Source organism: Polypterus senegalus, chromosome 8, assembly GCF_016835505.1.
Source record: "Polypterus senegalus isolate Bchr_013 chromosome 8, ASM1683550v1, whole genome shotgun sequence".
Taxonomy (NCBI): Eukaryota; Metazoa; Chordata; class Cladistia; order Polypteriformes; family Polypteridae; genus Polypterus; species Polypterus senegalus.
Window position 1 is genome coordinate 61,011,864 of NC_053161.1, and position 26,548 is coordinate 61,038,411.

Here is a 26,548-nt window from a genome sequence, read left to right on the forward strand (position 1 = left end):
TTGCAGGGAGCCAGAGACCACCTTAACAGAACTATGGGCAAAGCAGGGACCTGCTATGCAAAAAGTGTCAGCCCATCACAAAGTACACTTGTACTCGCTTACACAAGGCCTGTTAATAGTTGCTTTCAAATCCAAAACACAGGTCTTTGTGATCTGTAAGGAAAGTGTGAACACAAAAAAGGAAAAAGATGCAAGGAGCAAATCTCCTGTTAAAAGTTGTGTCAATCTTGCTGACAATCGAGCAGGGTTATTTAGGCATCGAGAGTTAACTCAGAAGAAATTTAATTTGGATACAGTGGGAAAAACAAAAAAACATGAGAATATCTACCCAGAGGAACATGCAAACTTCACACAGATTGTGTCTGAACTAAGGAGTGAACTGAGGTGCATGGACAAGTGAGACAACAGCTAACTACTGTGTCACCATTTGAACCAAAGACCAGTGCTCTAAAGTATTAATTGTGAGATATGTCAATTATAACAAATTTCAAGTTCTTTTTGCGTGTCTCAAAAGAATGAAGAATTAATATATATTAACTGTAAAAAACCTTACACTGTTCCATTCCATTCAAACTAGTTTGGCGCTGAGGTGTCACTCATTGCACGACTGAACTCGGGTCCTAATTTGGGATCCTGATTTGGGTCATCGTGTGGTGGGTTCAGCAATGTGCTTTATCAGTGCATGCCCCCAATCTCTCTTAAGAAGAATATCTATAAAGTGGCAGCATGTGCTGATTACAGTTCATTGCCGCACCCACCACATGATGAACCAAGTGCAGCCATTCAACACAGTGGTTGGAGTGCCAAATTGTTAAAAATCACATCAAGAAGAAATGTGGAGCATAAAAGCTTCTCTATAAAATATTTGGCCATTTGCCTACCTATGATAGTCTTTTTATTTGGTGATCTAAAAAAATCATTACAAATCCCAAAGATCTGTGTATTATGTTAATAGTCAGCCCAAAATTTGACTCTTACATGTAATTATGGGTGTCTGAGTAGATGTGCCCAGTGATGGATGGAATGGCAGCCTGTCCAGGATTAACTCCGGCCTTGTGCCAAGTGCAGCTGGGATAGGCTTTAATGTCCTGCAACCATGAACTGGGTAAGCAGGTTAGCCAATGAGTCGATGATGGATGGATGACGAACAGAAAGATACTGTATGTGGCTACCACATGAAATCTTCTCTATAAATAATTATTGACCAGTTGCCTTTCCATCACAGTGTTTTTGTTTGATGGATGCATGGGTAGATAGATGGACAGATAACAGATCAAAAATAGTTTACTTTATGTTACATTATGAATTGCAAAAGTGTCACGACCGAGACAAGTTTATCAGTGTGAATTTTTCAGGATGTAATGTCATTGAATACATTTATTATTCCTTTTGAAATGCTCTTTAATATAAGTAGTTTACAAACAGGATAGAATAAACCATGAATAAAGTTTTTATTTTTCCTCAAATATTACTTTCTAAGAGGTATTAAATTAATCATTTTGTACAAGTCACTGCAGATTTACACAATTTTCAAAAATGCATGCAAGTGGGGCAGACAACAGAATTTGATAACAGAGTCCTCCTTTCTCATCATTATTAGACCCACCTATGAGGAGGAGCCAAAACCACAAGAACAACTTCACCCCAAACCAAGAGTTGGGAAAGAGGCACCGTCTCCTGTTGTTCATTAGGACTGAGCGGTAGGTGCTATTTGTTGCTTCATTCTTTTATAGAGATGAAATGATTTTCAAGAATTTCAAGATTTTAATTAGACAAAGTGCAGGTAAAAGAGCTGAAAATTAGTGAGAAGGTGTCAAGAGTGCATGAGGTTATTTTTAAGGTGTTCCCTAGTTATGAGCTATAAGCAGTAAATAACGGGAAAAGTGCCATAAATAAATGGACTACCAGTTTACGTGCATTGCATAACACTCTCTAAGCTTATTAATCCAATTCAGTGCTGCAGGGGCTGGAGCACATGTCTTATACTGTATATATATGGTATTATTTGTTTCCCAAAAGGCATTATATTTAAGTTCTAAAAATAAAAAAACGACCTGTAAACACTTCCAAAGGCAAGTCAAATCAAAGATATGCTTTTCACTCTGACAAAAGGAGAACAGCAGAGGATTTAGTGAGAACAACAGACGAAGTTTATTAACCGTGAAGTAAAGGATGTTTCCCGTTGTGCACATATTTGTTCTCCTTTTAATGTTGCTGCCTTTATTCTGAAACACACACCAAACAAACTAACGGCAGCAAATGAAGGGTTTTGTCCTCTGGATCATTAGGACCACTGGATTTTTAGCCTAAAAGATGAAAACAATTGGTTGATTTGTTTGAATGGCAAACTCTTGAAAGGCAGGCTGGTTCTCACAATGTCATTACTAACAGCTTGTCAGAGAATACACGTCTAAATGGCTTCAATATGACTGAAAACAACTAGCAAACAATAACTTGTTTGTTGATTTGATGCACATCAATGAAAATTGCAGTAATTATGCAGAATTACCATGAAAGTTTACTGCAGATGATTGATGTTCTACTCGAGTAAACACTAAAAAACGTAGTAACCACACTTGAGGTTTTGTTAAAAAAATGTAGTCTTGCACTGAAAGCAGCCCAAGCTCATAACGTTTGTGTTTTGTTAGGGGGCTTTATCTTTACTGCTTAGCTATCCACTGTTTGCTATAATGTAGTGATGGTTATGTTGTAGCTAAGGTTTGCAATGAGCAAGTTTAGAGCTGGGTGTCATGGTGGCACAGTGGTTAGTGCTGCAGTCTCATGAAATCTGGTTTTGAATCCTGTTCCCAGTCACTGTCTAAGTAGACTCTGTGCATTGTTCTATGTCCGTGTTGGTTTAACTCCAGGTACTCTTGATTTTTCCTCCCATATCCAACAACATGCCAGTTAGGTCATTTCAACATTGTGTGTGTGTGGATAGCTGGAGACCTGTGATGGGCTGGCACCCCGTGTTCATGTCTTCCTCCTGATGCTGCTATGTAAGGCATCAACTCACCTTACCCAGAAACTGTTACAAATTCAAGGGACCTTCATTTTTCATTTAGATTTCACCTTATAATTTAATATAGGTGGGTAACAATAAATTTAAAAGACTAGATCTGATTTACTACTACTGTGCCACTCTTCTTGAAATTACAATATCAGTTTATGGCATAGGGAGATGATTTCGTATTTTCTTGAAAGTGGGCACATGGCTGCTTTTTGTTAACAGTGACAATCAGAGTCTTGACGATATTCACTTGATATGCCGAGTACCAAAAGGTAATGGCTCATCTCCTGCCACCTGCCTCTTTCACTACCATTGTATACAAAGCACACACAAACCCTAAAACAGGCACAATCTCAAACCTTTGTGGTGATTCAGATATACATGAGTGTTATACAGTATGCAAAAGTGGCCTGGGGTGCAAGGTAGAGGGTACACCTTTCACACTCCTGTATTGCCAACGTGGCTTCTCTCCCAAGAGCCACAACCCGGAGCACAACATAATTCTGCTGAGTGGAAAGCAACAGGCTAGTTTAATCCCTCTACTTTCTCAAGGAACATCTAAACAATCTAAAGTGAAGCAATGTATTACAAAATGCATAATTCATGAAAGTTGGAGTTGGAGGAGTGGTACTTGTTTTAACCTCCAGTCCACGAGTTAACATCCCCTCTCAATCATTTCTTATGTGGACAAAGCTGTCTCACAAAATGGATGGATGAATGGCTTGTTTATGTGCCTTTAAAAACCAAAATAATGACTACTTGAATGTTCAAATCTGGAAAGGATTCCCACTTATTTTAAACAGTCTTATTCAAATATAAACAATACTGTTTCCTAAAACATTCTTAACAGTAAATATTTTCTGTGAGCAAGTAAAATTCAAAGCAATAAAAAGTTAACTATTTTCCATTATTGGCCCAGGCTCCAGGGTCCACCGACATGGCCTGCTGCTCTTTCAATGTTTCAAGTTTTTTTGTTTTTTTTAGAACAGGGGTCATGCAAAACTCTGTTATAAAAGTTGAAATCAGGAAGGAAGTTGTAAACAGAAAGCAAACGTGTAGACATAATGTGTGCAGACAGCCAACTGATCCTGCCTTTCTGTTGGGGGTCTCGCTGTATGGTGTGGTTTCTCCATGCTTGGCAATTATTCAAGCATTCCGTGAATTTGCTTGAGCACTGGAAATGTTTTCTGGTTTGTTCCACTTTATATATTTTCAAACCTTTACAGTCTGTCTAATCTCACCTTGTCCAGCTTCTGATTTGTGACAAAACTAGGTAGACTTAACAGATTTAGGAGCCGGATAGTTTGTGTTACCTAACTGCGATTTTAGTTTTGTACATATCACTGACTTGTAATAGTGCTGAGGTTAGACACTAGGAGTTGCAGGGTTTATTGTGTTTATATCTGTGAACATTTGTTGTTGTTTTTGGATATCTACTCATGCGTCTCACTACTTTGGCATGCTTCTTGTCAGTTCTAGATCAACATTGCAAATATCTGTTTGGTTTTATTTATCCTTTCTACTTTTTGTATAGTTTATTGGAGTGACTTTCCCAAATATCACAACCAGAACTTGCAACTTGAAAACCATATGTATGGTAGAAATACCCAGGAGAAATCAGTAAGCAATTTGCCTACATCAAATGTTCCAATGGCAGAGCCGGTCTAAGAGCCCGGGTGAGCACCACAGAGCCATTGGTGGGCTAGCATCACCTGTAAGTGCTACTGTTATGTCCTGCAGGGCTGCTCAAACAGAATTCTGGGACCTTTTTCACTCCAACCGATCCCCACTTTGAATGGCATCCATCCAAACCACTTTGCCCTTTTCTATCTTCTATTAGTCTTGTATCATTCTATAAATTCTCATCAGATTTTATTTACTTATCACAAACATGAACACACAACATATGCATATTAGGAATTTTATTAGTCATGGCTTGACTAATGGCTTTGTATTGTGATTAAATGCAGTGCTGAATACTGGTAATGTAAAGCTTTACAAATTTTTTAAATCTACTGTATATTGAAGCATTACACTTCCCAAAATAAATGTAAGAAATGTCTTTTTCAGTGAAACAATCTGCTTTTTTTTCCACTACTACAAAAAATATGGACACTCCAGCCACCATACAAAAACCTCACACTGCTCTATTCCATCTGAAATAGTGTGATGCTAAGGTGTCACCCATTGCTTGGCTGCACTTGGGTCCAAATCTGGAATCCTGAGGTGGTTTGTCATGTGGTGAGTGTGGCAACAGATGCTCCTAACCTCTACAAAAATATCAAGAAAAAGCATATGAGGAGTGAAATACATAAACTCACACACTGCTCTGCAAAACCTAACGGCTCAGTATGCAAAAATATACACGCTCTTCCACTTTTGAGCTGCTACTTACCATATATACTCGCGGATAAGTTCTACTACTGATAAGTCAGGACTTGATTTTACTGTAGAATTTCTGGTATTTTTATAATGTCGGTTGTATAAGTCAAATGTGGAAAACTCTCGTTATTGGTCCAAGAGATTATGATATGCTAACGTCCACCTGAGAGACTAACCACGGAGCACACTGCCTTTTTTTTCTATGCATTGTCCTTCGTGACCACACAGTAATACCCATACTATTCCAAAGTGACATTTGCACTGTGTTTTTTGTATCTCACACCCTAATACATCTTTATCGTAAGTGCATCCCTTATCTATGATGGAGCGGTCGATCAGAAGAAAATATGAAGCTGGTTTTAAATTAAACGTCATTGAAGTAGCACAAGAAATTGGTAACTGCACTGCTGCAACAAAATTCGATGCATCTGAGAAACTGATGCGAGATTGGAGGAGGCAAGAAGATGTAAAAAAAAATTGTAAGTGTTGCATTTTCGAATGGTGTGTATAAGTCGGGGTCTGATTTTATGATCGATTTTTCAGGTTTCAAGACCCGACTTATACATGAGAATATACGGTAATTACTAATACTTTGTAAATTCAGCAGTTTTAAGCACATCACAGGTCTGTTACAGTCAATTCAACTGAAATCACTATTAAATGTATGTGTGTAGAGTATGAAACAAAATCTCGTGATTCAGCACATAATGTTTTGTGTATCATTACAGACTGTATGGGTTTCATCACTGAGTGTATGTGTTCTTAAGAATGAATCAAGTCCTGAATGGTGCTTACAAAAGCTGATGGCTCACCTATTGCCACCTGCCTCTTTCACTATCACTGTACACAAAGCACACACAAGCCTTGCAACAGGCACAATCTCAAACCATTTTAGTGATGCAAACATACCACAATGTGGGGCAATAGCAAATGCCTGCAGGGTACTTTTATTAACAATTAATAAATAACAGTGTAGTTTAGCGTTGCTACAGTTTGCTTTATATTTTCAATACTTTCCAGTTCAAAAAAAAATATTTGTTGCTTGAAACTAAAATACAATGATCATTAGTGATGAATAAAACAGCAGAGCTTTGTTTCGCACACAGCTTTGCAGAACTAACCTAAAATTTGTTTCATGTGCAATTTCACAATTGCAAAATGCAAAACTCACTAAAATGAGGTTTGGGGGTTTATTAAAATTATTTTTGTAATAGAAAGCATGGAAAATTGTTCCCTAAGGGTCATTCAGTGGTTGAAACTGTGGTCTGCTTCCTCGGCAGCCCTACCACAGCTCCTTCCATGCAGCTCCATTTGTTTGCATCTGTCTCAAGCACTTCTTGCCTGCATATTCACACTGCATGTTTCCTCTTGCTACCTTAATTTGAGCTCAGAGGTAACACCATCTATAGTCATCTTGCTCAACCATAAATCATACCAGAATCCTTCTGGAGGCTCACCACTAGCCATATACCTAGGTCAAAGGATTTTAACACTGTCTGCAGGTAAGTGTTACCCAGCTGTGCCCCCTTAAATTGTGCCATGGAGAAAAAGGTTACAGATGAGATGATAATATGTGTGTTAATGGAATGAAATTTGATTGTGCTGAAACACGGTTTGTTTTGAGATTGTTTTTGCAAAAAAATATTGCTAAATGAAATGGTAGTAAAAAAATGCAACAAATATGCAAATTCCATCCACCCATTATCCAACCCGCAATATCCTAACTACAGGGTCACGGGGGTCTGCTGGAGCCAATCCCAGCCAACACAGGGCGCAAGGCAGGAAACAAACCCCGGGCAGGGCGCCAGCCTACCGCAGGGCACACACACACACACACCAAGCACACACTAGGGTCAATGCACCTAACCTTCGTGTCTTACTGGAGTAAAAACGGGTAGCATTATAATTCTTTTGCATTTATATAGCGCTTTTCTCACTACTCTTTATGATTTATATTGAGTGTTTAACTGATATCACCTGATGTTATAGTTCCTAGCTGACACATGGTTATAGATTATTTATTATCTCCAAGTAGACCTCAGAGGTCTGTTCCAGAAAGCTTTATTAGTGAGAAATCCAGCTAAAGTAAATGGGTATTCATGGAAAGTGGGCTAATTCTATTACAGATTAAGCCAAAACTATGCTTCTGGAACAGATTAAGACAGAATTACATGCTCCAAGACGCCAAAGATGAGGATAACAGGCTAATCCTGACTCATCTGTTTCAGAAAGACAGATATGATGAAATTTAGCTTAGTTACTTGGGCAACCAATGCTCTAAAACTAACCTGCAAAAAAGCAGGTTCAACATGAAGGATTAATTCTTTGCAGCCCCAATAATTAAAGAGCAGAACATTCAATCATAAACTCAAAGTCTGTAAATGTCCAGTCATAGATGCTGATAATAGCTACACTATTTCAGAAGGATAAAAATACGACAAAATGTTGAAAATGTCACACAGACGCACAACTGCAAATTCTGCCCAGAAAAACGTAATCAAACCCCAACATTCTGGCATGCCCAGAGAGGGGTCTGCATGAAAGTTAACATCTGAGACTTTAATATTTCCAAGCAACCTTCCAAAACAGCACATGTTTAATGTCACACATCATGGCTTCCAAGCTGACATCTATGCATATTAGGAACATTTTTTTTTTTGTGTGGTTTTCTTTCGTGAAGACCATTTTTATTTACAACATTAGAGGGGTCACACCTGCAAAGCAATAGCAAAAATGGCCATAACTTTGGAGCGGCACAGACGTCTTTCCGAGATGGAAAAAAAATAATCAACATCAAAGACAAATTCCACAAAGTCGCAGGTAGGGCGATCAAATTTAAATTACTGCAACATTTCTGGGCAATAATAACTGATAATAGACTGGTGGGTGGAACAGGCTACCACCTTTATCTATTCTGTGATGTCACTTGCCTTTAAAAGAAATACCACTAAAGACATTTTTAACAAATTTCTCTCTGGAATAATAAAGTCTACCTAACCTAACCTCTACTTTTCAGCTGACACCAATACCCAGTTCTTATGATCCACCCATCTACCCACCATTAAACTCTGTTAACCAAATTCACGCCTATGAAAATGGGTGCTACATCTTATCCTGGAAGCATCAGATACAAGCCAGGAATCAACCCTGGATGGATTACCAGTCCATCTTAAGGTATACATCCTCATATTTTTAAAATTCTTAATTCATTTAACTTGCATGTATTTGTGAAAAAACCAAGATAAAACCCAAACATGGAGAGAATGTGTAAAGTCCAGGCGGGGTCTGGGCCACATTTGCATTCAGGTCTCTGGAATTGTGAGGGAGCAGTACTAACCATTGAGCTGCTGATCCTCCTGCCAAAATAATGTGCTTGATGTTTTTTCAGTACTGTAGTACTGTATGTAAGATAAGCTACAACGATACATTGCCTAATCTCCCACTTAATGGTCTAAGTCTTCTATAATGCCCTAGGTGGCAGATCATATATGCAATTCTGTATATAATAAATGGAAAGCAATTAGCTTTAAAAGAATTAGCATGCAGTAAATATAGCAAAAGGAAATGTGACCAAATTCACTTTTAATAATAATCTGTCAGGCTGCCATCTGAATGGACTTGGTGTATATTTTGTACGACCCCGATGACACATGGGAATATTATTATTCATCTGGTTAAGTTTAAGGAAGCCACTGGAGGCAAACAGCATGCGGAATGGAAATATAAAAAATATGGAAGCAATAAGGCTACCACAAAGTGATAAACAATGTACAGAGATACTAAAAGCGGAATTCATTGCTGTTTGGAAAAAATAAGAGGGAAAAAATCAATTAAAATCTGATTAAAAGGCCAAACAAATGAAATGCTAAGTATGAGAATGGTGCAGTGGATAACAAGCTGTCAGTACATACGTATTTCATGCTCAGTTTTTTCATCTTAGACATACTGGTGTCTGTATTTTTACGATGTTGTTTAGATATTTTTTTAAGGTGTGGGGTAACTTTACATAGCACAGCCTTTTCATACCCATTAAGTTCAATTAAGGATCAAAGGTGGCTCATGCCTACCCCAGAAGCTCTGCACTAAGGCATGACAAAGTGATAGATGGGATGTCAATTCATTGCTGGGCTTACTCATTCATACCACCACGCCAAGCAAATTTGGAATTGCCAATCAACTTAATGAGCATGTGTTTGGGAATTTGGGAGGAAAAGTGGACTACCTGGAGAAAAATCTCAGACTGTTGTATTCATGAGGCTACAGCGTTACTCCATTGTGCCACCCTTCATAAAAGGTCCTATGTAAGAAAATTGGTGATCAGTGGCATAATGACAAAGTGACAAGCAGGCAGACTTAATTCTTGTTTGTGTTTTTCATGTTTTGATAACTTAAATTGTAATTCTTCATTATTATTAAAGTCATCTAGAGTTGTGAGGAGCTTAAAAGTAAGTTTCAGGTCACCTTGTAACTTTCCACACATGGTTAACTGACTGACAGCATTCTCATGTCCACATAAGTGACACTTAGCCAACGGAGATTGGGAAGGGGGGTTACTGGGACATTTTATATTTTTTTCCTTTCAAAAACCACATGATGTTAACATTTTGAAGCAATTTACCCCTTACTTGATGGTCTGCAGGAATGTAGTTGGTCAGAGTTTTCTGGCTTACCACGCAAAGCCAAAATCTCTGAGCAGGAGACATTGGGCTGTTTTAATTGTTGAATTTTCAACATTTTTTTTTTGCTTCCATGCAAATTAAGTAATGGCTTCCAGTAGGCAGCATTTTTATGTGCTGATTTTTTAGCTTTGCTTCACTGAGGGGGAATTGGCGCCTTTATGCAAATGTCATTTACTCTTTTGGCCCAAGCAGAAAAACAGCCTACAAATGCAAAGAAGCACATAAATATTTGATTAAATTGCTCAGAACTTTCCAAAAAATAAACAATGCAGTCAAAGAAAAGCTGATTACAAACAGAGTTTTGTTTAAACATCATTATTTATAACTTCAGAAATGCATTTTCTTTTCTCTTTGTACCTCTTTTGCCTGAATCACAGCAACACGTTCATATCTTAGGGTATACCTGATATATATTTTCATCTATGCTTAAACTTATTTTGTTCAATTAAAAAAATATGGGGGACCAGAGCCTATCATCAAAGCACACACTCCACACTGACAAACTACAGGCCGGTGTTATAATCTGGGCTGAATTTTGGAATCTTTTCATCCTTTTCCTATAGTGGAAGCCATTTTGTATACCGTTGTTACGGTTATGACCTGTGTTTCTAGGGGCATGGTCTCCAGGGTTATGACCTTGAGTTCATCAGCAAATCAGCAAATGGGATAAAAGATCAGCAGGTGCACAGACCTTTATCAGATCTGTGACTAAATCCTTCAAAACCTTTTTAATATTCTCTTTTGATTGAACTTCATGTCTTGCCTGGTTTTCAACTTCTTACCTGAATTTTGACTATGACTTTTGGGTTTCAGTTGCTTTGTATTATTTTGTTTTGCTTTGCCTTTTGCACCCATCTCCTAGTTATACTCAAAAAATTTGTTATCTGTTTCCTACCGTGTCAGGACAGCCAGGGATTTATACTCAGACTCATAGATATGTGAAGCACCCACTGCATGAAAATTTTCAATTAAGCCTATTTTCGCAAAACTCCTTTACAAAATACTAATTACATAATGACTACCCCTAAAGATACAGACTTGTTTAAATACACAGGAATTATATGTCCAAACTGGTTATCATAAACAAAATCTAACAATAGCTGCCTATTAACATCGTTGATGATGGAGGAGAGGAAAATAAAAACTCCAGGCGGCATCATCTCAGGAGAACATAAATGTCCAAGAGTTTTACAGTTATAGTAGATAATGTCAAAAGACAGAGTCCAATACAGTCAAACCTCTGGAGATTTACACCAGCTTGCTGCTCATCGTGTCCTAGGAGTTCTATAGTAAAGTCTGTGCTTGATTGCCTAATATAGCATCAGAATCTTTAAATCTGTTGAACCCAAATCTCTTTCCATGTACAGAAAAACAGCTTGCAAATAGAGTAGTGGAATCAAGTGCCACAGCAGGATGTCAAGAAAAGAACCAGAATAGTCGAGGGTTAGTGGAGATTTATAATTATTGTATTACTTGTATTTTTAAACATACTAGCTGTCCCCTGAGGCTCCACCCTCATAGAAGCGAAACAGGACAACAAGGAGGCTTCCTACTCCCGATGTCACGCTTCCCCCTCCCATTGGCCCGCAGCCTCTGTCTCGGATTTAAATGAACATATCGCTCCTGCAAGCAAACTATGATTCCTAGTGCGATGAGAGAAGTCACAAAATCAACCGGAATGTTCAAGTAAATTCTAGAAGAAAGCCAATCTAAATCCGTTAGGTAGTTCTCTCGTTTGCCAGTTAAGCGGATATAAGATACACCCTGAGGCTGCCGTGTGAGTGAGGAGGGCCCCGACCCACTCCCACCCCCTCTCCCTCCCCCTTGTGTTTTATACGGATTTGTGCAAATAAATTGGTACCGCAAGTGAACTATGATATTTAGTGTGATAGTGTTATAGAAAAAAACCCGATCTAAATCCGTTAAGTAGGTCTCTTGTGAAAAGCAGACAGACAAAGAGACAGACAGACGTTGGATTTTATATACAGAGAGACGACTAACAGAGATGCAATATGCACAGCTAATCAGCAGCCCTAGTTGTGGTATGCTAGACTAAATTAGTAATTCTTCAGGCTGGATTTAAAACCTGTAAATGAATGCGTATCTGTTATATAAGCAGGCAGATCATTCAGTAGGTCTGGGACCCTGTAACTAAATGTTCAACCTCCCACTGTTATTGTTTTAATCCGTTGAATCATTAGTAGGTTGCCAGCTTCAGATCTTTATGTGCACTCAGGTTGGTAAGTAAAGATAAGTTCAGATAAATAAGCAGAGATGTGCCCATTTAAGAATTTATATGCAAGATGGAAAAGTCTGAAATCAGTCCTACGCTTAACTGGGAGCCAGTGTAACAAATCAAGAACAGAAGTTATGTGATTCTACTTTCTAGTTTTTGTAATCATTCTTATAATAGCAGTATTTTGAATTAACTGAAATATGTACAGTATATAATATCGGTTGAACCACCTGTGAAAAACACATCGAAGTAATCAATTCTACTAGAAATACATGCATGAGTTAATTTGTTAGTATTCTCCATATTCATTTCTAATATCTTAAAGCTGTAAAAAACAAATTTTTGATAGTTTTGTAATGTGTGTTTTTAAAAGACATTCGGGTGTCAAAGATAATGTTTGCATTGTGCACTGATTCAATGAGCTAATTTTTAGTCCAACTGAGTTATAAACACATAATCTGTCTCTGCCTCATACCCCTTTTAGCCCTGTTAACATGCTAAAAAAAATAAAAACACATACAAAGGGCAGTATGGACAAGACATATTGAACTTGCAATATAAATTCTTCTCATAGAAAGACATCTGAGAGAAAAGTCACAAACAAGTAAGACTGAGGCATCACCAAAGAGAAAAAGTCCATGGGGCAGTGCCCATCCCAACAGAAACAGGCGAATGGCAGGAACCAGCGTTAGATGGGACACTAGTACACCACAGGGTTCACTCATGCACACACCCACACTCGTTCACATGGGCCCAATGCAGCTTCAACCATTTATCTGCATGTGTTTGGGGGGGTTGAAGAAAAAAAACTGTGCATGATGAGGAAAAAGTGCCGCATTTAAACAGACAGTGACTAACTCAGGATTCAAACATGAACTTTGAGATCCAGGGCTCCAATCCATCCTCTTAGCAGTACCTAATCAATCAATCAATCAATCAGTTAGTCAGTCTTTTATATTGAAGCCTGAAAAAGACAACTCCAAACTAGCATAAGGCAAAATGCAATGACAGGCATTTGTTAACAGAAAAGTGCAAGAAGGAAGGTAAGAGTTGAACCCAAAACCTTCTGCCTTCACACTGAAATTTTACAGCATTTTTGTGTTCATTCCCAGTATCAGGATAAAGAGTGCAACACATATTTGAAAACAATGTTTCCCTTTCAAAATAAATTCTGTAAATGACACGTTTTCATTGCTGAAAATATGTCTCCAAGTCTGTCTGCTGCTGTGCTTCCTCGGCTCCTGTTTAACAAAACCAAAAAGTTCTCTTGGCGTGAGTTGTTTAATCCTGAAGCAAATTTTCAAAAAGCCAAGTGGAATTAATAAGGCTCAGTTACATGAAGGGAAAAAAAAGCACAATGAGTGCAATTTATGTGGGAAATGCCACTATAGTCTATGGAACAGACATGGTGTCTGAGTCAAATTTTAGGCTTCATATTTCTTCTGTTAACTAAAGAACAGCTTTAATCAATCATAAAAAGAATAGGATATTGTGTTTATCCTGTGTGTCTCTAAAAATACATGAAATATAGAGATATTTGTAAATATTTCTGCAAGGCAAATATAAAGCATTGATGGCACAGAGGTTAACAGTTGTGGCATATTTCTTTGATGGCTAGCACAGCTAGTACAGTTTAGTTTAACAGAATATATATTATAGCTGAATAGATATTTTAATTACAAAATTGACTGAACGAAGCAGAATTTATTCAGTAAAGGTGGCAAATAAATAGCTGAAATTTTGTGTGATAGTAGACTATTGTTTTCACAAAGAACTTGATCGTGAAAGAAAGTAATTAATTGTTCATAATCTCTTCATAAAAATGTTAATTGTAAAATATTTCCTTACTTCTTTTACAGAAAAACAGCACTTTTGTGTGAATGTGCATGTCATGACAGCTACCTGGAGTCATTCTTGGATCACTTGGCTTGCATTTTCTTTCCTCATTTGGAATGTCACTTGCCAGCAACTCAAAAAGGCCAGGGCTCCCTTACTTCCGCACAAACCCTTCATTGTTATTTGGAACGCTCCCACAGAGTCATGTCGACTCAGATTCAACGTCGACCTGGATCTCAGTGTTTTTGACATTGTGGCCAATCAAAATGAAACTCTGAGTGGTTCTAATGTTACAATATTCTACCACACTCACTTAGGCCATTACCCATACTACTCTGATGGAGGAGATCCCGTCAATGGTGGACTTCCACAGAATGAAAGCCTGAATAAGCACTTAATCAAAGCCAAGTCTGACATTGACAGATTTATACCATTAAGGAACTTCAAAGGCTTAGGGGTAATTGACTGGGAGAACTGGAGGCCACAGTGGGTTAGGAATTGGGGATCTAAGAATATCTACAGAAACAAATCAAAAGAAATTATTAAGCAGCGTCACCCACAGTGGTCAGATCCAGAAGTTGAAAAGAAAGCAAAGGAAGAATTTGAGAAGGCTGGTCAGACCTTCATGAATACAACACTTTTGCTGGCACAGAATGAAAGACCCAATGGACTATGGGGATTTTATCTTTATCCAGATTGTTACAATTATGACTATAAACAGCATCCACATAGCTACACAGGACAATGTCCAAACATTGAGTACATCCGCAATGACTACCTGCTTTGGCTTTGGAAAGGAAGCACAGCACTTTACCCTTCCATTTATTTGGATTATGAATTGAGGTCTTCACCCAGTGCCCTAAAATTTGTCCATTACCGAGTAAAAGAAGCCATGAGGATTTCATCAATTGCTCGAAATGACTTTATGCTGCCAGTATTTGTTTATTCAAGACCTTTTTACGCTTATACTTTTCATATTTTGTCTGAGGTAAGCAGAGCATTCTTTGAATATCTTATGAGTAATATTTTGAAGAACACCATTGCTGTGATTCTGCTAGACAGATATATTGAGACAAATAATCCTAAATATTTTCTTGTAGTTATGAGTCATTTTTTGACTATAGAAGTGTAGCCTGTACAGTTGTCTATGTTTCCAAGTGCAATGGAGACTTTATGAAACCTTATTTATTAATCTGCTTAATCAAGATATTGAAAAGATTCTTTTTTTTGTCCTTTGCTGTCTGTTCAGATCATTACTTATTTGGCTGATGCCTTTATCCAAGGTGACGTACAACATTTATGATACAATTGGTTACATTTCTTTCGGTTTTCCAATTGGAGCACAGGCAGGTCAAGTGACTTACTTAGGGTCACACAGTGTCAGTAGCGAGATTTGAACGCACGACCTTTGGGTTTGCAGTCCAAAGTCTTAACCACTACACCACACTGCCTGCTATTTATGCAGATCATTAGACATGAACCACAGTATTAATAGCAATACACAATCTCCTTTTTGTTCCAAACAGTACAAATATGCTTAGCAGTGTTGTTAAAAATGCATCCCTTTCCTAAATATGATATTGCGTTCTTAGTAAAAATGCCCATCTTCCCCTTCATTTTTGAAATGTTATCTTTCCAGCAAACAGTTTTCCAGTCAGAGTATACTCCACACATATCTGTGAGCAAAAGTAAGAAGTGTGCCCATGACTCCATGTCTGAGTTAATAAACTAGAACTAAAGAGCTGCCAGGGGTGTTTGTTTTTTCCCTCAATGGAACTCATATTGCATTTCCCTTATAGTTATAAAAAAGAAAGCTTATATCGTACTAACTCCTCCATTGACCCTCATGGTTCCAGTTTTGAAGTTTCAGTACTCCAAATGGAGCAAGTCCGTATATGTGCTGTTCATAAGCAAACAGACATGGTGTTACCATTTTATCATCCTCATTACACAGGCATCACACAGAGAGGGTAGCATTAAAGGTTAAAAGATTTCAGATGTCAGATTTCAGGGTTTAGTGAACTCCAGATGCTTGAATGATAAGAATGTGCTCAGCTGGGTTCCCTCAAAAATATTCACAACAGGGCATTTTAAAAATCTGGTAGCAATGCAAAACCTGCGTTTGAAAGCTGCTGCTTCAAAAAATGTGTAACAAAAATGCTAAGTTAAAAATTATTAGGAAAAATAGGGAATAATCTTTTTGAAATGTTGAATTTTCTCTATTGCTTATTTGAAGAAAGTTTTATTGAACACTGAGTAAATGCCGATTTCATGGAGGTAGTAAAGTGGCTTATTTCATGACAACAGCTTGTAAATCAAAAGAAGCATTTCAAAAATGCCCACGATTGGGGAAAAGCATCAAACCTGCCTGGAAACAAAGGCAAACACATAACTTAATAAAATAAAAAGGATTATTTCCACGAAAATGTTCTGAAACAAAAGCAAGCTCTGTAGAGTACAAAAGGACATAATGGAGATGTCTAAAACAAAAGGCAATTAAGGCAAACCAGGTGTGACACAGAAATCCGGAGCAAGGGAAAAAACAAAGTAAATTCAGCACTCCCTGGCATGTTTGAAATGAACCACCAGGAACTGTACGAGACCCTTCAGATTTACAGGGCTGAGGGCAGTTCCTAGCAGAGATTGGCAGGTGGTCACCTCTTGGAGGAACCACCCATATAATGCATAGAACAAAACACGGGCGGCTTATATACATAAAGAAAAACAAAGAATACTGCACAGTAGTAGCACTAATAGCAGCATTAATACACATAAAACAATCAAAAAACAGACATTAAACATGACTTTGAACCTCACCCAAGGGAGGACATGACATAACCACCTCTTCATGGGGAGGCTTTGAAAGGTGGGGGACATGAAAAGGAGAAGACCTGACAGAGCCTTGGCAGATGAGGGGAGAAGACTTGACAGGCAAATCACAGGGCATCTCATCCTGGTGGTCCCAGCAGGGCAACGGAAACTGGCAGATGACCTCCTGGTGATCCTGATGTGCAACCAAAACTGGCAAACTGCCTCCTGGTGGTTGTCCCAACTGAGCAAATGAAACTTGCAAGCCAACTCCTGGAGGTGTCCCTTGGGCAAGCAGATATGGAACACCACCTCCTGGTGGTTCCCCCAAGGATAGCGGGCATCTGCTGACAGGAATGTCAGGATTAAAACATATAAGTAAAGAGAGGAGTTGCTTTAGGTACTCAATTCTAGTGTTCCTGAAGCCCTTGAGTGAACTTCAGATGTGCCCCCCCCACCCCCCATCCTTGTGGTCAACGGCAGGTTACAGGAAGGAACTTGAAACACTGGCCTCCCTCCAGTGGACCCAGTGATGAGATGTGAAAACCAGCCTGGTGATCTCAAAAGGGGCAGGCGAGGTGAGAAGACCACCTTCTGGTGGCAATGACTGGGCAGCAAGCAGCTAGCTGGACATCTCCCAGTGGGGACAGCTGGACTGTAACAAAAAAGCTAAGAGGTGAGTCTTTACCTTATGTACTCACCTCTAAAGTCTCAGAAGTTCCAGATTTTAATGAAGTGGTAGCCACCTCCTTGCAACACTCAAGATCCCACACAAAAGGGTTTGCATCCCACGGGAATGACTTGAATGCTTCAGCATCTTTGTCTTTTCTCAACGGTGTAAGCTCCATACTTCAATTCTCTTTCACAGTAGTCCACTCAGCTCTTTCATTCTCTCTTACAGCAGCCTGCTTAGTGCTTGTGGCTTGTCTTGCAGCAGCCCACTCCTTACTTTTATACTCTTTCGGAGTGGTCTGTTCCATTTGTTCTCTCTTGCAGAAACCCACTTCATGCTTTCAGCTTCTCTTGCAGTGGAATCCTCAGCGCCTTTCAAAAACAAAACTTCTTTTTAATCTTCCAGAGCCAACTCTACTACTTTCAATTACTCATGCGTGCTAATGGTAGACGTTAGCATTCTCCTGGTGGATGCTGGTGCACTCTCGATAACTTTCAATGGCATCTTCCTAACCATCACTGTGGGGTGCATTCGGATCTATAATTGTAATAGTAATAGAATGAAAAATTACAAAAGGCCAAATCGACGGTATTCCATACCTTTGGGTGAAAGGTGCAGCAGCAAAAACTGCTATAAGTGAAATTGTGGAGGCTGTAGCAAGCATATAGAGGCTGAGGTACCACACAGCCAACTGCTCTTACTGTAGCAATGGACAGATATAGTGGTGGCTCAATACTAGAAATTACATACTTTGGGTCCGGTGATTTGAAAGAATCAGCAAAATAAATAGGAATAGGTGGTTCAAGCATTCTGTGTTCAAGACAGGGAACTTGACTTTTGATTTCAACTGTAGCATGCTCACTGTACTAGCTACAGTAATGGTGGCAAGTGCAGCTGCTTTGTTCTTTCATTTCCCAGCAGCCCCGATAGCATAACGCTCCAAAAGATTTACTTCATAAATGTGCACCTCATTGTCATTCTCTAGATCTGTAGTCTTTGTAAGGTAAGCTGAGGCCTCAGACATTTAATCTTCTACCTCTTTCAAGTCATCACAGTATTCTCTGAAGTAGCCATCCACCATCATGAAAGAATCCCTCAAAAACTGCTGCTGCTTCTGCACATTGTGGCTACAAATTTAATGTTTATTTTTTTTTGTGCCACCTCATTCTGTTATGGCTTAGGAGTGCCAAACACATAAGTCCCAAAAAAGCACTTCTAAAAAATGGCACAGTAACACACAAAAGGCACAAACTCCCCACCCCAGGTATGTTCAAAACGAACCACCAGAAACTGTGGGAGACCCTCCAGATTGTAGAGTAGAAGGCAGTTCCTGGTGGTTATTGGCAGGTGGCCTCACGTGTTGGGGGACCACCCAAAAATCACATGGAACATAACACAGCCAGCTTATATACATTAACAAATACAAAGAATCTATACTAATAAAAGGCAAAGCCCTCACTCACTCACTCACTCACTCACTCATTCACGCACTCACTCACTCACTCACTCACTCACTGACTCACTGACTCATCACTAATTCTCCAACTTCCCGTGTGGGTGGAAGGCTGAAATTTGGCAGGTTCATTCCTTACAGCTTCCTTACAAAAGTTGGGCAGGTTTTATTTCGAAATTCTACGCGTAATGGTCATAACTGGAAGCTGTTTTTCTCCATTTACTGTAATGGAGATGAGCTTGAACGCCGTGGGGGCGGAGTTTCGTGTGACATCATCACGCCTCCCACGTAATCACGCAGTACATAGAAAACCAGGAAGACCTCCAAAAAGCGCTGAAGAAAACATGCATTATATAATTGAGAAGGCAGCGAAACAATAAGAAGCGAGCGAGTGACATATACAACCATATTCATGAGTTCTGCTACTGAAACAAAGCACGATGTAAACCTACACTTTAAATTAAGTTCATAGACAGGCTGCCGCTGGCGTTTGTAATTTAGTGCCTGCCCATATAAGGCCGTCCGTCAGCAGCAATCCAATAGCAAACTCCCACTAAATATTCACGGGTGAAGGACTGTGCTTATGGAGAGGAAGATGAGATGGTCAGGGTGGTGTTTGACACAAACTCAGCGAAACTGCGAGAGAAAGTTTTAAGTGCCAGGACTAAGGTAACATTAAATACAGCCATGGACATAGCACGAGATGGCACCAGCACAGCTGGGAACCTTCGATGCATGTACACCGAGCGGCTCACGTGAACTGACGCAGTGCACAGATAAAAGGCAACAGTTCCAAAGAGCTGAACAAAAACGAATTACACAATTGAAAAGGCAGCAAAAATATGAAGCGCCTGATAAGCATATTCATAAATCCAGCTACTGCGGAAACAAAGCACACGGTGGAAAAAGTCAATGTCCCGCTAAAGGAAGACAGTGTAAAAAAAACCCGTGCATGCAGTGTGTCATGTCTCAGATAAAGAAGAAGACGAGCTGTTTATTGATGCAGTAAGAAACGAATCGATGAATGAAACCTGTCATCTTTACAACGATTGACAAACACGGAATGTAACTTGAACACAACACATCCTACAAATACGAACCTGATTGAAAGAAATAATGATAATCAAATCCTTGATGACAGCAACACTCAGTAACACTCACAAAACAAATACTGTATATTGACAGTCATGTTACGTTATTTTTAAAATGTTCCCTTTTCTTTTTCTAGCTTTTTTAACACACTACTTCTCGCTGCGATCGCGGGTATATATATATGTATATATATATATCCCGATCTACATACTCGAATAATGGATACTTTATTCGCCATCAATGATTGTTTTGGTAAAGCCATACTCAGTGTATTCATTAGATGAGCGGTAAAAAGTAAGAGCGAGGGAGGATGACTTATTGAGGCATGCAGGCTGTAGTGCGTCAACTCTATCTGAATTGTGCGATCACATTTAAAAAATATATCTTTTCAAGTTCTATTTAGTCCATATGTGTCAAACTCAAGGGCGGGCCACATCCGCCCGGCGTAATTATATCCGCCCGCAGATCATTTTATATACTGTATTATTGTTATTAATGGCCGGGTATATGAAGCGCTGGTAACACAATAAACTACAGATCCCATAATGCAGCGCTTCAGCTGCCTTGCCGAACACTTACGCGTTAATCAAGTCTAGCTTATGATGCTGCAAGTTATTGCGAAGCTAGCTCACACGATGCTGAAGAGAAAAGTTGATTCTGAAAATAGAGCCTTTAAAACCGATGGGAGGCTGAGTATATGTTTACTGAACCCGTGTGTCTCATTTGTGGAGCTAATGTGGCTGTAATTACAGAATTTAATCTAAGACGGCACTATGAGACAAAACATCAGGGTAACCTGAATGCAATGCAGAAGATACAGAAAGCAGAAGAATTAAATAAGAATCTGACACTTCAGCGGACGTTTTACCCGTGCACAATCACAAAGTGATTTCAAGTGAAGCTGCTTTTATGGGAGACACAAATGCACCAGTGCAACTTGCCCCACTTTCCCTGTTGCCAAGTAATGTTAAACCAAGTCGTCACTACGGTGTTCCCAAATCGCACTTTGCTGATAAACTGAGCGCACTGAGTTTGCACGGCGCTTTGGTGACTTTGAAGAACAAAAAAAGTCCGTCTACATGCGGCTCGAACCTTGTGCATGTTTGGTAGCACATATCTGTGTGAGAAGCTCTTCTCAGTGATAAAGACTAACAAAACAGCACACAGGAGTCGCCTCACTGATGAGCACCTGCAGTCCATCCTGAGAATCTCCACAACACAGAACCTCACACCAAACATAAACGAACCTGTTGCCAAAAAGATGCCAGGCGTCCAGCTCTAAAATGACATATGAGCAAAGACAACTGAATGATTTGATTTGTTATTGCTGAAAGGAACACATTTTATTTATATTTCCAGGTTTTGTTATGCAGCATGTTCATATTTGAATTTGTATAATTTTGACAGGATATATTTTTATGGAGAGCAAAATCTTTTGGGATATTTAAAATCTAAGTTTATTTTTATATAAAATTACATAAGAGTAAAGAAATTTGAATGTTTGTTCTTTTAACGTTTACTTTATTTCTAACTTGTATAATTTAGACAGGATATATTTTTATGGAGAGCAAAATATTATAAGTTGTTTAAGGTTTGAGTTGATTTATTCACGAATAATATTCCTGTCTGTTTTTACCATTCCTACCAAAGATATTTCTGTCAACTAAATAAAAATTCCTTCTATTTAAAATTTAAATAGAACTTGAACAAATACGATAGTTCATAATATCCACGCAGACTTGCACGTAAGAGCGGGAGTTATCCGTTTTAACAAGCAGCGTATTGCACTGATACGAAATAGCTGTGTGTGTATATATGTAGATATGTATGTATATGTATATATATGTTTATATATGTGTGTGTGTGTGTATATATATATGTATTTGTGTGTATATATGTGTGTGTATGTATGTATGTGTGTATGTATGTATATGTATGTGTATATATGTATATATATATATGTTTATGTGTGTGTGTGTAAATATATATATATATATATGACAGCAACACTCATCACTCACAACAGTGACAAAACAATTACATTGACAATCATGTTAAGTTATTTTCAAAATGTTTCCTTTTCTTTTTCATTGCTTCTTTAACACACTACTTCTCCGCTGCGAAGCGCGGGTATTTTGCTAGTACTACATATAACCAAAAAAGCAGCATTGAGATAAATAAAATAATCCCCAGACAGGGGAGGAACCCTGGCTGAGACATGACATAACTTCCTCCTCACGGGGTGACAATTTCACAAATTCTTCTGTGATTTGTACATCAATTAATCTCTAAGATGTCACATTTATTAATGATAAGCTGTTAAAAACACAAATGACATATAATGATATGAACAGGATTGAAAACTTTGTATCAGCAGATACAACTGCCAAATGCCTATGTTAAATACTAAAACTGCCACATTTCATATTAGAATTATAAAAAATATGGAGAAAAGTTTCATGAATATAAAGTTTAATGTAATATAATTTTAAATACACTCAGACCTTGAGTTTTCTTTAAATATCCTTGGACACTATATCTGTGAGAGACTTGGTCTTGAGAAAGAGATCACTAAATTGGACTGAATTTGGAGAAATTGCCCTATGTGTTTTGACCCTGGAGGAGACTTTGCTCCAGAAGGTTGACAGATGGGTCACTGTCAAGAATAAAAACTCTCCAGGGGCATGTGACGGTGCAGGTTCACTGCATGCTCCCATCTTCTGTTCGGGAGCCAAAAATTAAAATTTAGTCGTGTAGCCATACTCAGAGAATTTAAATACAATGCTGCTTTAATTGGGGCATGGACAACTTCATTGTGAGGATTTTGCAGAAAGCATGAAACTTTGGAGTATGTTGTAGACTTTCCACCACAGACTGACATAGTAAAAATCTAATTAATAATAATGCTGAATTGCTTTAGATGTGTAATCAGCAGTACTGGATGAAAATAAATCTATACTAATAAAAGGCAAAGCCCTCACTGACTCACTCACTCACTCACTCATCACTAATTCTCCAACTTCCCGTGTAGGTAGAAGGCTGAAATGTGGCAGGCTCATTCCTTACAGCTTACTTACAAAAGTTGGGCAGGTTTCATTTAAAAATTCTACGCGTAATGGTCATAACTGGAACCTATTTTTCTCCATATACTGTAATGGACGTTAGCCCGATGGCCGTGGGGGGCGGAGCTGCTTGTGGCATCATCACGCCTCCCATGTAATCACGTGAACTGTCTGTGACCGCAGTACGTAGAAAAGAAGGGAGAGCCCCCAAAGAGCGCTGAAGAAAAACGCTGAATACTTTATTCGCGAGATACAAGTTTAATGAGAAGACACGAGGTATAAATGAGACTTTGGATCACTTTGTAACGGAGTTAAACTTGCTGTAGTGAGAAACTCTTAAGTGCCGGGTCTTAGCTAACATTAAATAACGCCGTGGACATCACAAGATTGCACGAGATAGCACAGGCACAGCTCAGAAGCTTCGATGCATGTACTCTGAGTGGCTCACGTGAACTGACTATGAGCGCAGAGAAAGCAAGACCTCTAATTAGCGCGGAGAGTTTTGCTCACGTGAACGTGTCTGCAAAAAGTGGTGTTTCCTGCACTGCAAAAATACTACAAAAGTCGGGCAGTTGGCGTGCGCGCGCGCATACATAGCTGTGCCGGCCTTTGAGACACTGACTGCGCTTCTGCCTTAAATGAAAGTAAACACTTTTAATATTTTTCCCCCATCCCATGAGCTATAGCCCAGACAACTGTAAACACGGGATCCCATTTCTAGAACTCGGCAAACTAATATTAAGGCGCATCGCACTTTCTTTTACACATATACGATTATGAGGTCATCAGGTTGGATTATGATTATGACACGCACAGGAGTGGAGGACCATTAATAGCAGGGCCGTCTCTCCAGTCTACATGAGACCCACTGTGACGCTCATATCGTCAGCGAAGACCTCTCTCTACACTATATTAAAGAAAAAGGCAAGTTTCCTTTCTTTACACCTTTTTTCCTTTTATCCCCAACCAAAGCCTTTCTCTCTTAACACTGCAGAGCACACAAAAATGATTTTCTTTTAATTGCTGGTAATGCTGATAAGGCACATTACCACAGGCAGAAATTTGGACGTTCACATAGAAAATGTAATTTCTATACCACAGCCGTCGTGTAGCGCCTTTCAAAAGGGATCAACTACCAAGAGATGATCCATATACATTTTAGCTGCTGTTAGTACTACTTACCTGTTATGTTATACCGGCTTTAAAATGTAGCTTACCCGAAACCACTCCACTGGTGCTCAGTGTATCTTTACTTCTTAAAACGTTAATGTTTTACTGTTTAATAGCTTATAGACTGCATTTTATTTTTTTCCCATGCACTCTGTGAGCGAGGCCAATGGGTGATCAGTTATATATATATATATATATATATATATATATATATATATATATATATATATACAGTATATACAGTATATACATATACATATATATATATATGTGCACAAAACCACGCTTTTATCAAGGCTTCCGTTGGGTAGTCTTTTGAAATGAAATTTTCCTCCAATCAGTCGTAGCAACGCGCTTTCTTCCGACTGTTACATTTTTGTAGCTCTGATGTGTGCATCAATGTAATCGGTGTACCAGGAAATCATGCATTGACAGAAGTTCCCTTTTGCTTTGAATGCAAAGTGTGATTAAATGCGTTATTTTTTAACATGTTATGGAGCACATGCATCGAAGCTTCTCAGCTGTGCTTGTGCTAAGAAAAAGAAACATTTTAAAAATAACGTAACAAGTTTGTCAATGTAACCTTTTGTAAGTAGTGCCTGGAGGATTCAGAGTGTGGAGAAACTCTAGAGACAGCGTGTGTATTAACTTGTGGATTTTTCTGTGAGTATTTGGTGGCAGCGTCACAAATTTGGTTCCGCAAGACTGTGTTAGCTGCGGAGCTCAGCTCAGAGCGAAATGAGATGAATGGGAGGGGAGATGATGACGTGACTCTCCCACCCGCCTTAACTGTTAATCCCCCCACAAAGACAGTCTCTCAGAATTTGCATAAGCACAGCCCTTCACCAGTAATTTTAACTTAGTTACAAAGTTATCAAAACTCTCGCTTATATCCAGCGTCCTCTCATTAAACTTGTATCCCGCATTAGCCGTGGGCATGACAAACGCCAGCGGCAGCCTGTCCATGAACTTAATTTAAACTTTAGGTTTACACCGTGCTTTGTTTCTGAAGTAGCTGCACTCATGAATATGGTTCTATGTGTGACTCACTCGCTTCTTATTGTTTCGCTGCCTTCTCAATTATATGATGCATGTTTTCTTCAGCGCTTTTTGGAGCTCTTCCTTGTTTTCTATGTACTGCGTTGACAGTCAGTTCACGTGATTATATGGGAGGCGTGATGATGTCACATGAAACTCCGCCCCCCACGGCTTTTGAGCTCAACTCCATTACAGTAAATGGAGGAAAATAGCTTCCAGTTATGACCATTACGCATAGAATTTCAAAATGAAACCTGCCCAACTTTTGTAAGGAAGCTGTAAGGAATGAGCCTGCCAAATTTCAGTCTTCTACCTACACGGGAACTTGGAGAATTAGTGATGAGTCAGTGAGTGAGTGAGTGAGTGAGTCAGTCAGTGAGGGCTTTGCCTTTTATTAGTATAGATATATGTGTATATGTATATATGTAGATATGTATGGATATGTATATATATATGTTTATATGTGTGTGTGTATATATATATGACAGCAACACTCATCACTCACAACAGTGACAAAACAATTACATTGACAATCATGTTACGTTATTTTCAAAATGTTTCCATTTCATTTGATTACTTCTTTAACACACTACTTGTCCGCTGTGAAGGGCGGGTATTTTGCTAGTATACTAATAAAAGGCAAAGCCCTCACTGACTCACTCACTCACTCACTCACTCACTCACTCACTCATCGCTAATTCTCCAACTTCCCGTGTAGGTAGAAGGCTGACTCCATCTTCATGAAATTTGGTAGGTGGCTTCCCTGTGCTAACCAAAACCAATGTACGTACTTATTTCTGTGGTATGACGCCACTGTCGGCCGCCATATTGAACTTTCCAACGTCACTAATTCTCCAACTTCCCGTGTAGGTAGAAGGCTGAAATTTGGCAGGCTCATTCCTTACAGCTTACTTACAAAAGTTAAGCAAGTTTCATTTTGAAATTCTACGCGTAACGGTCATAACGGTTGACAACGTTCGCCATGTTGAACTTTCTTATTCATGGCCCCATTTTCACGAAATTTGGTAGGCAGCTTCCCTGTTTCCAACATCACTAATTCTCTAACTTCCCGTGTAGGTAGAAGGCTGAAATTTGGTACTTATTTCGGT

General features: G+C 38.9%; 1 protein-coding gene across 1 annotated transcript in view; it reads left to right on the forward strand.

The window, feature by feature from the left end:
* Positions 1-1,556: 1,556 nt before the first annotated feature.
* The window catches only part of hyal6 (hyaluronoglucosaminidase 6), a 33,879-nt gene continuing 8,887 nt past the window's right edge, over positions 1,557-26,548 (forward strand). The window contains exons 1-2 of the mRNA XM_039761152.1: positions 1,557-1,700; positions 14,167-15,131. Coding sequence (XP_039617086.1) covers positions 14,199-15,131 — 933 coding nt within the window. The 5' untranslated portion in view covers positions 1,557-1,700; positions 14,167-14,198. The remainder of the gene's footprint in view (positions 1,701-14,166; positions 15,132-26,548) is intronic.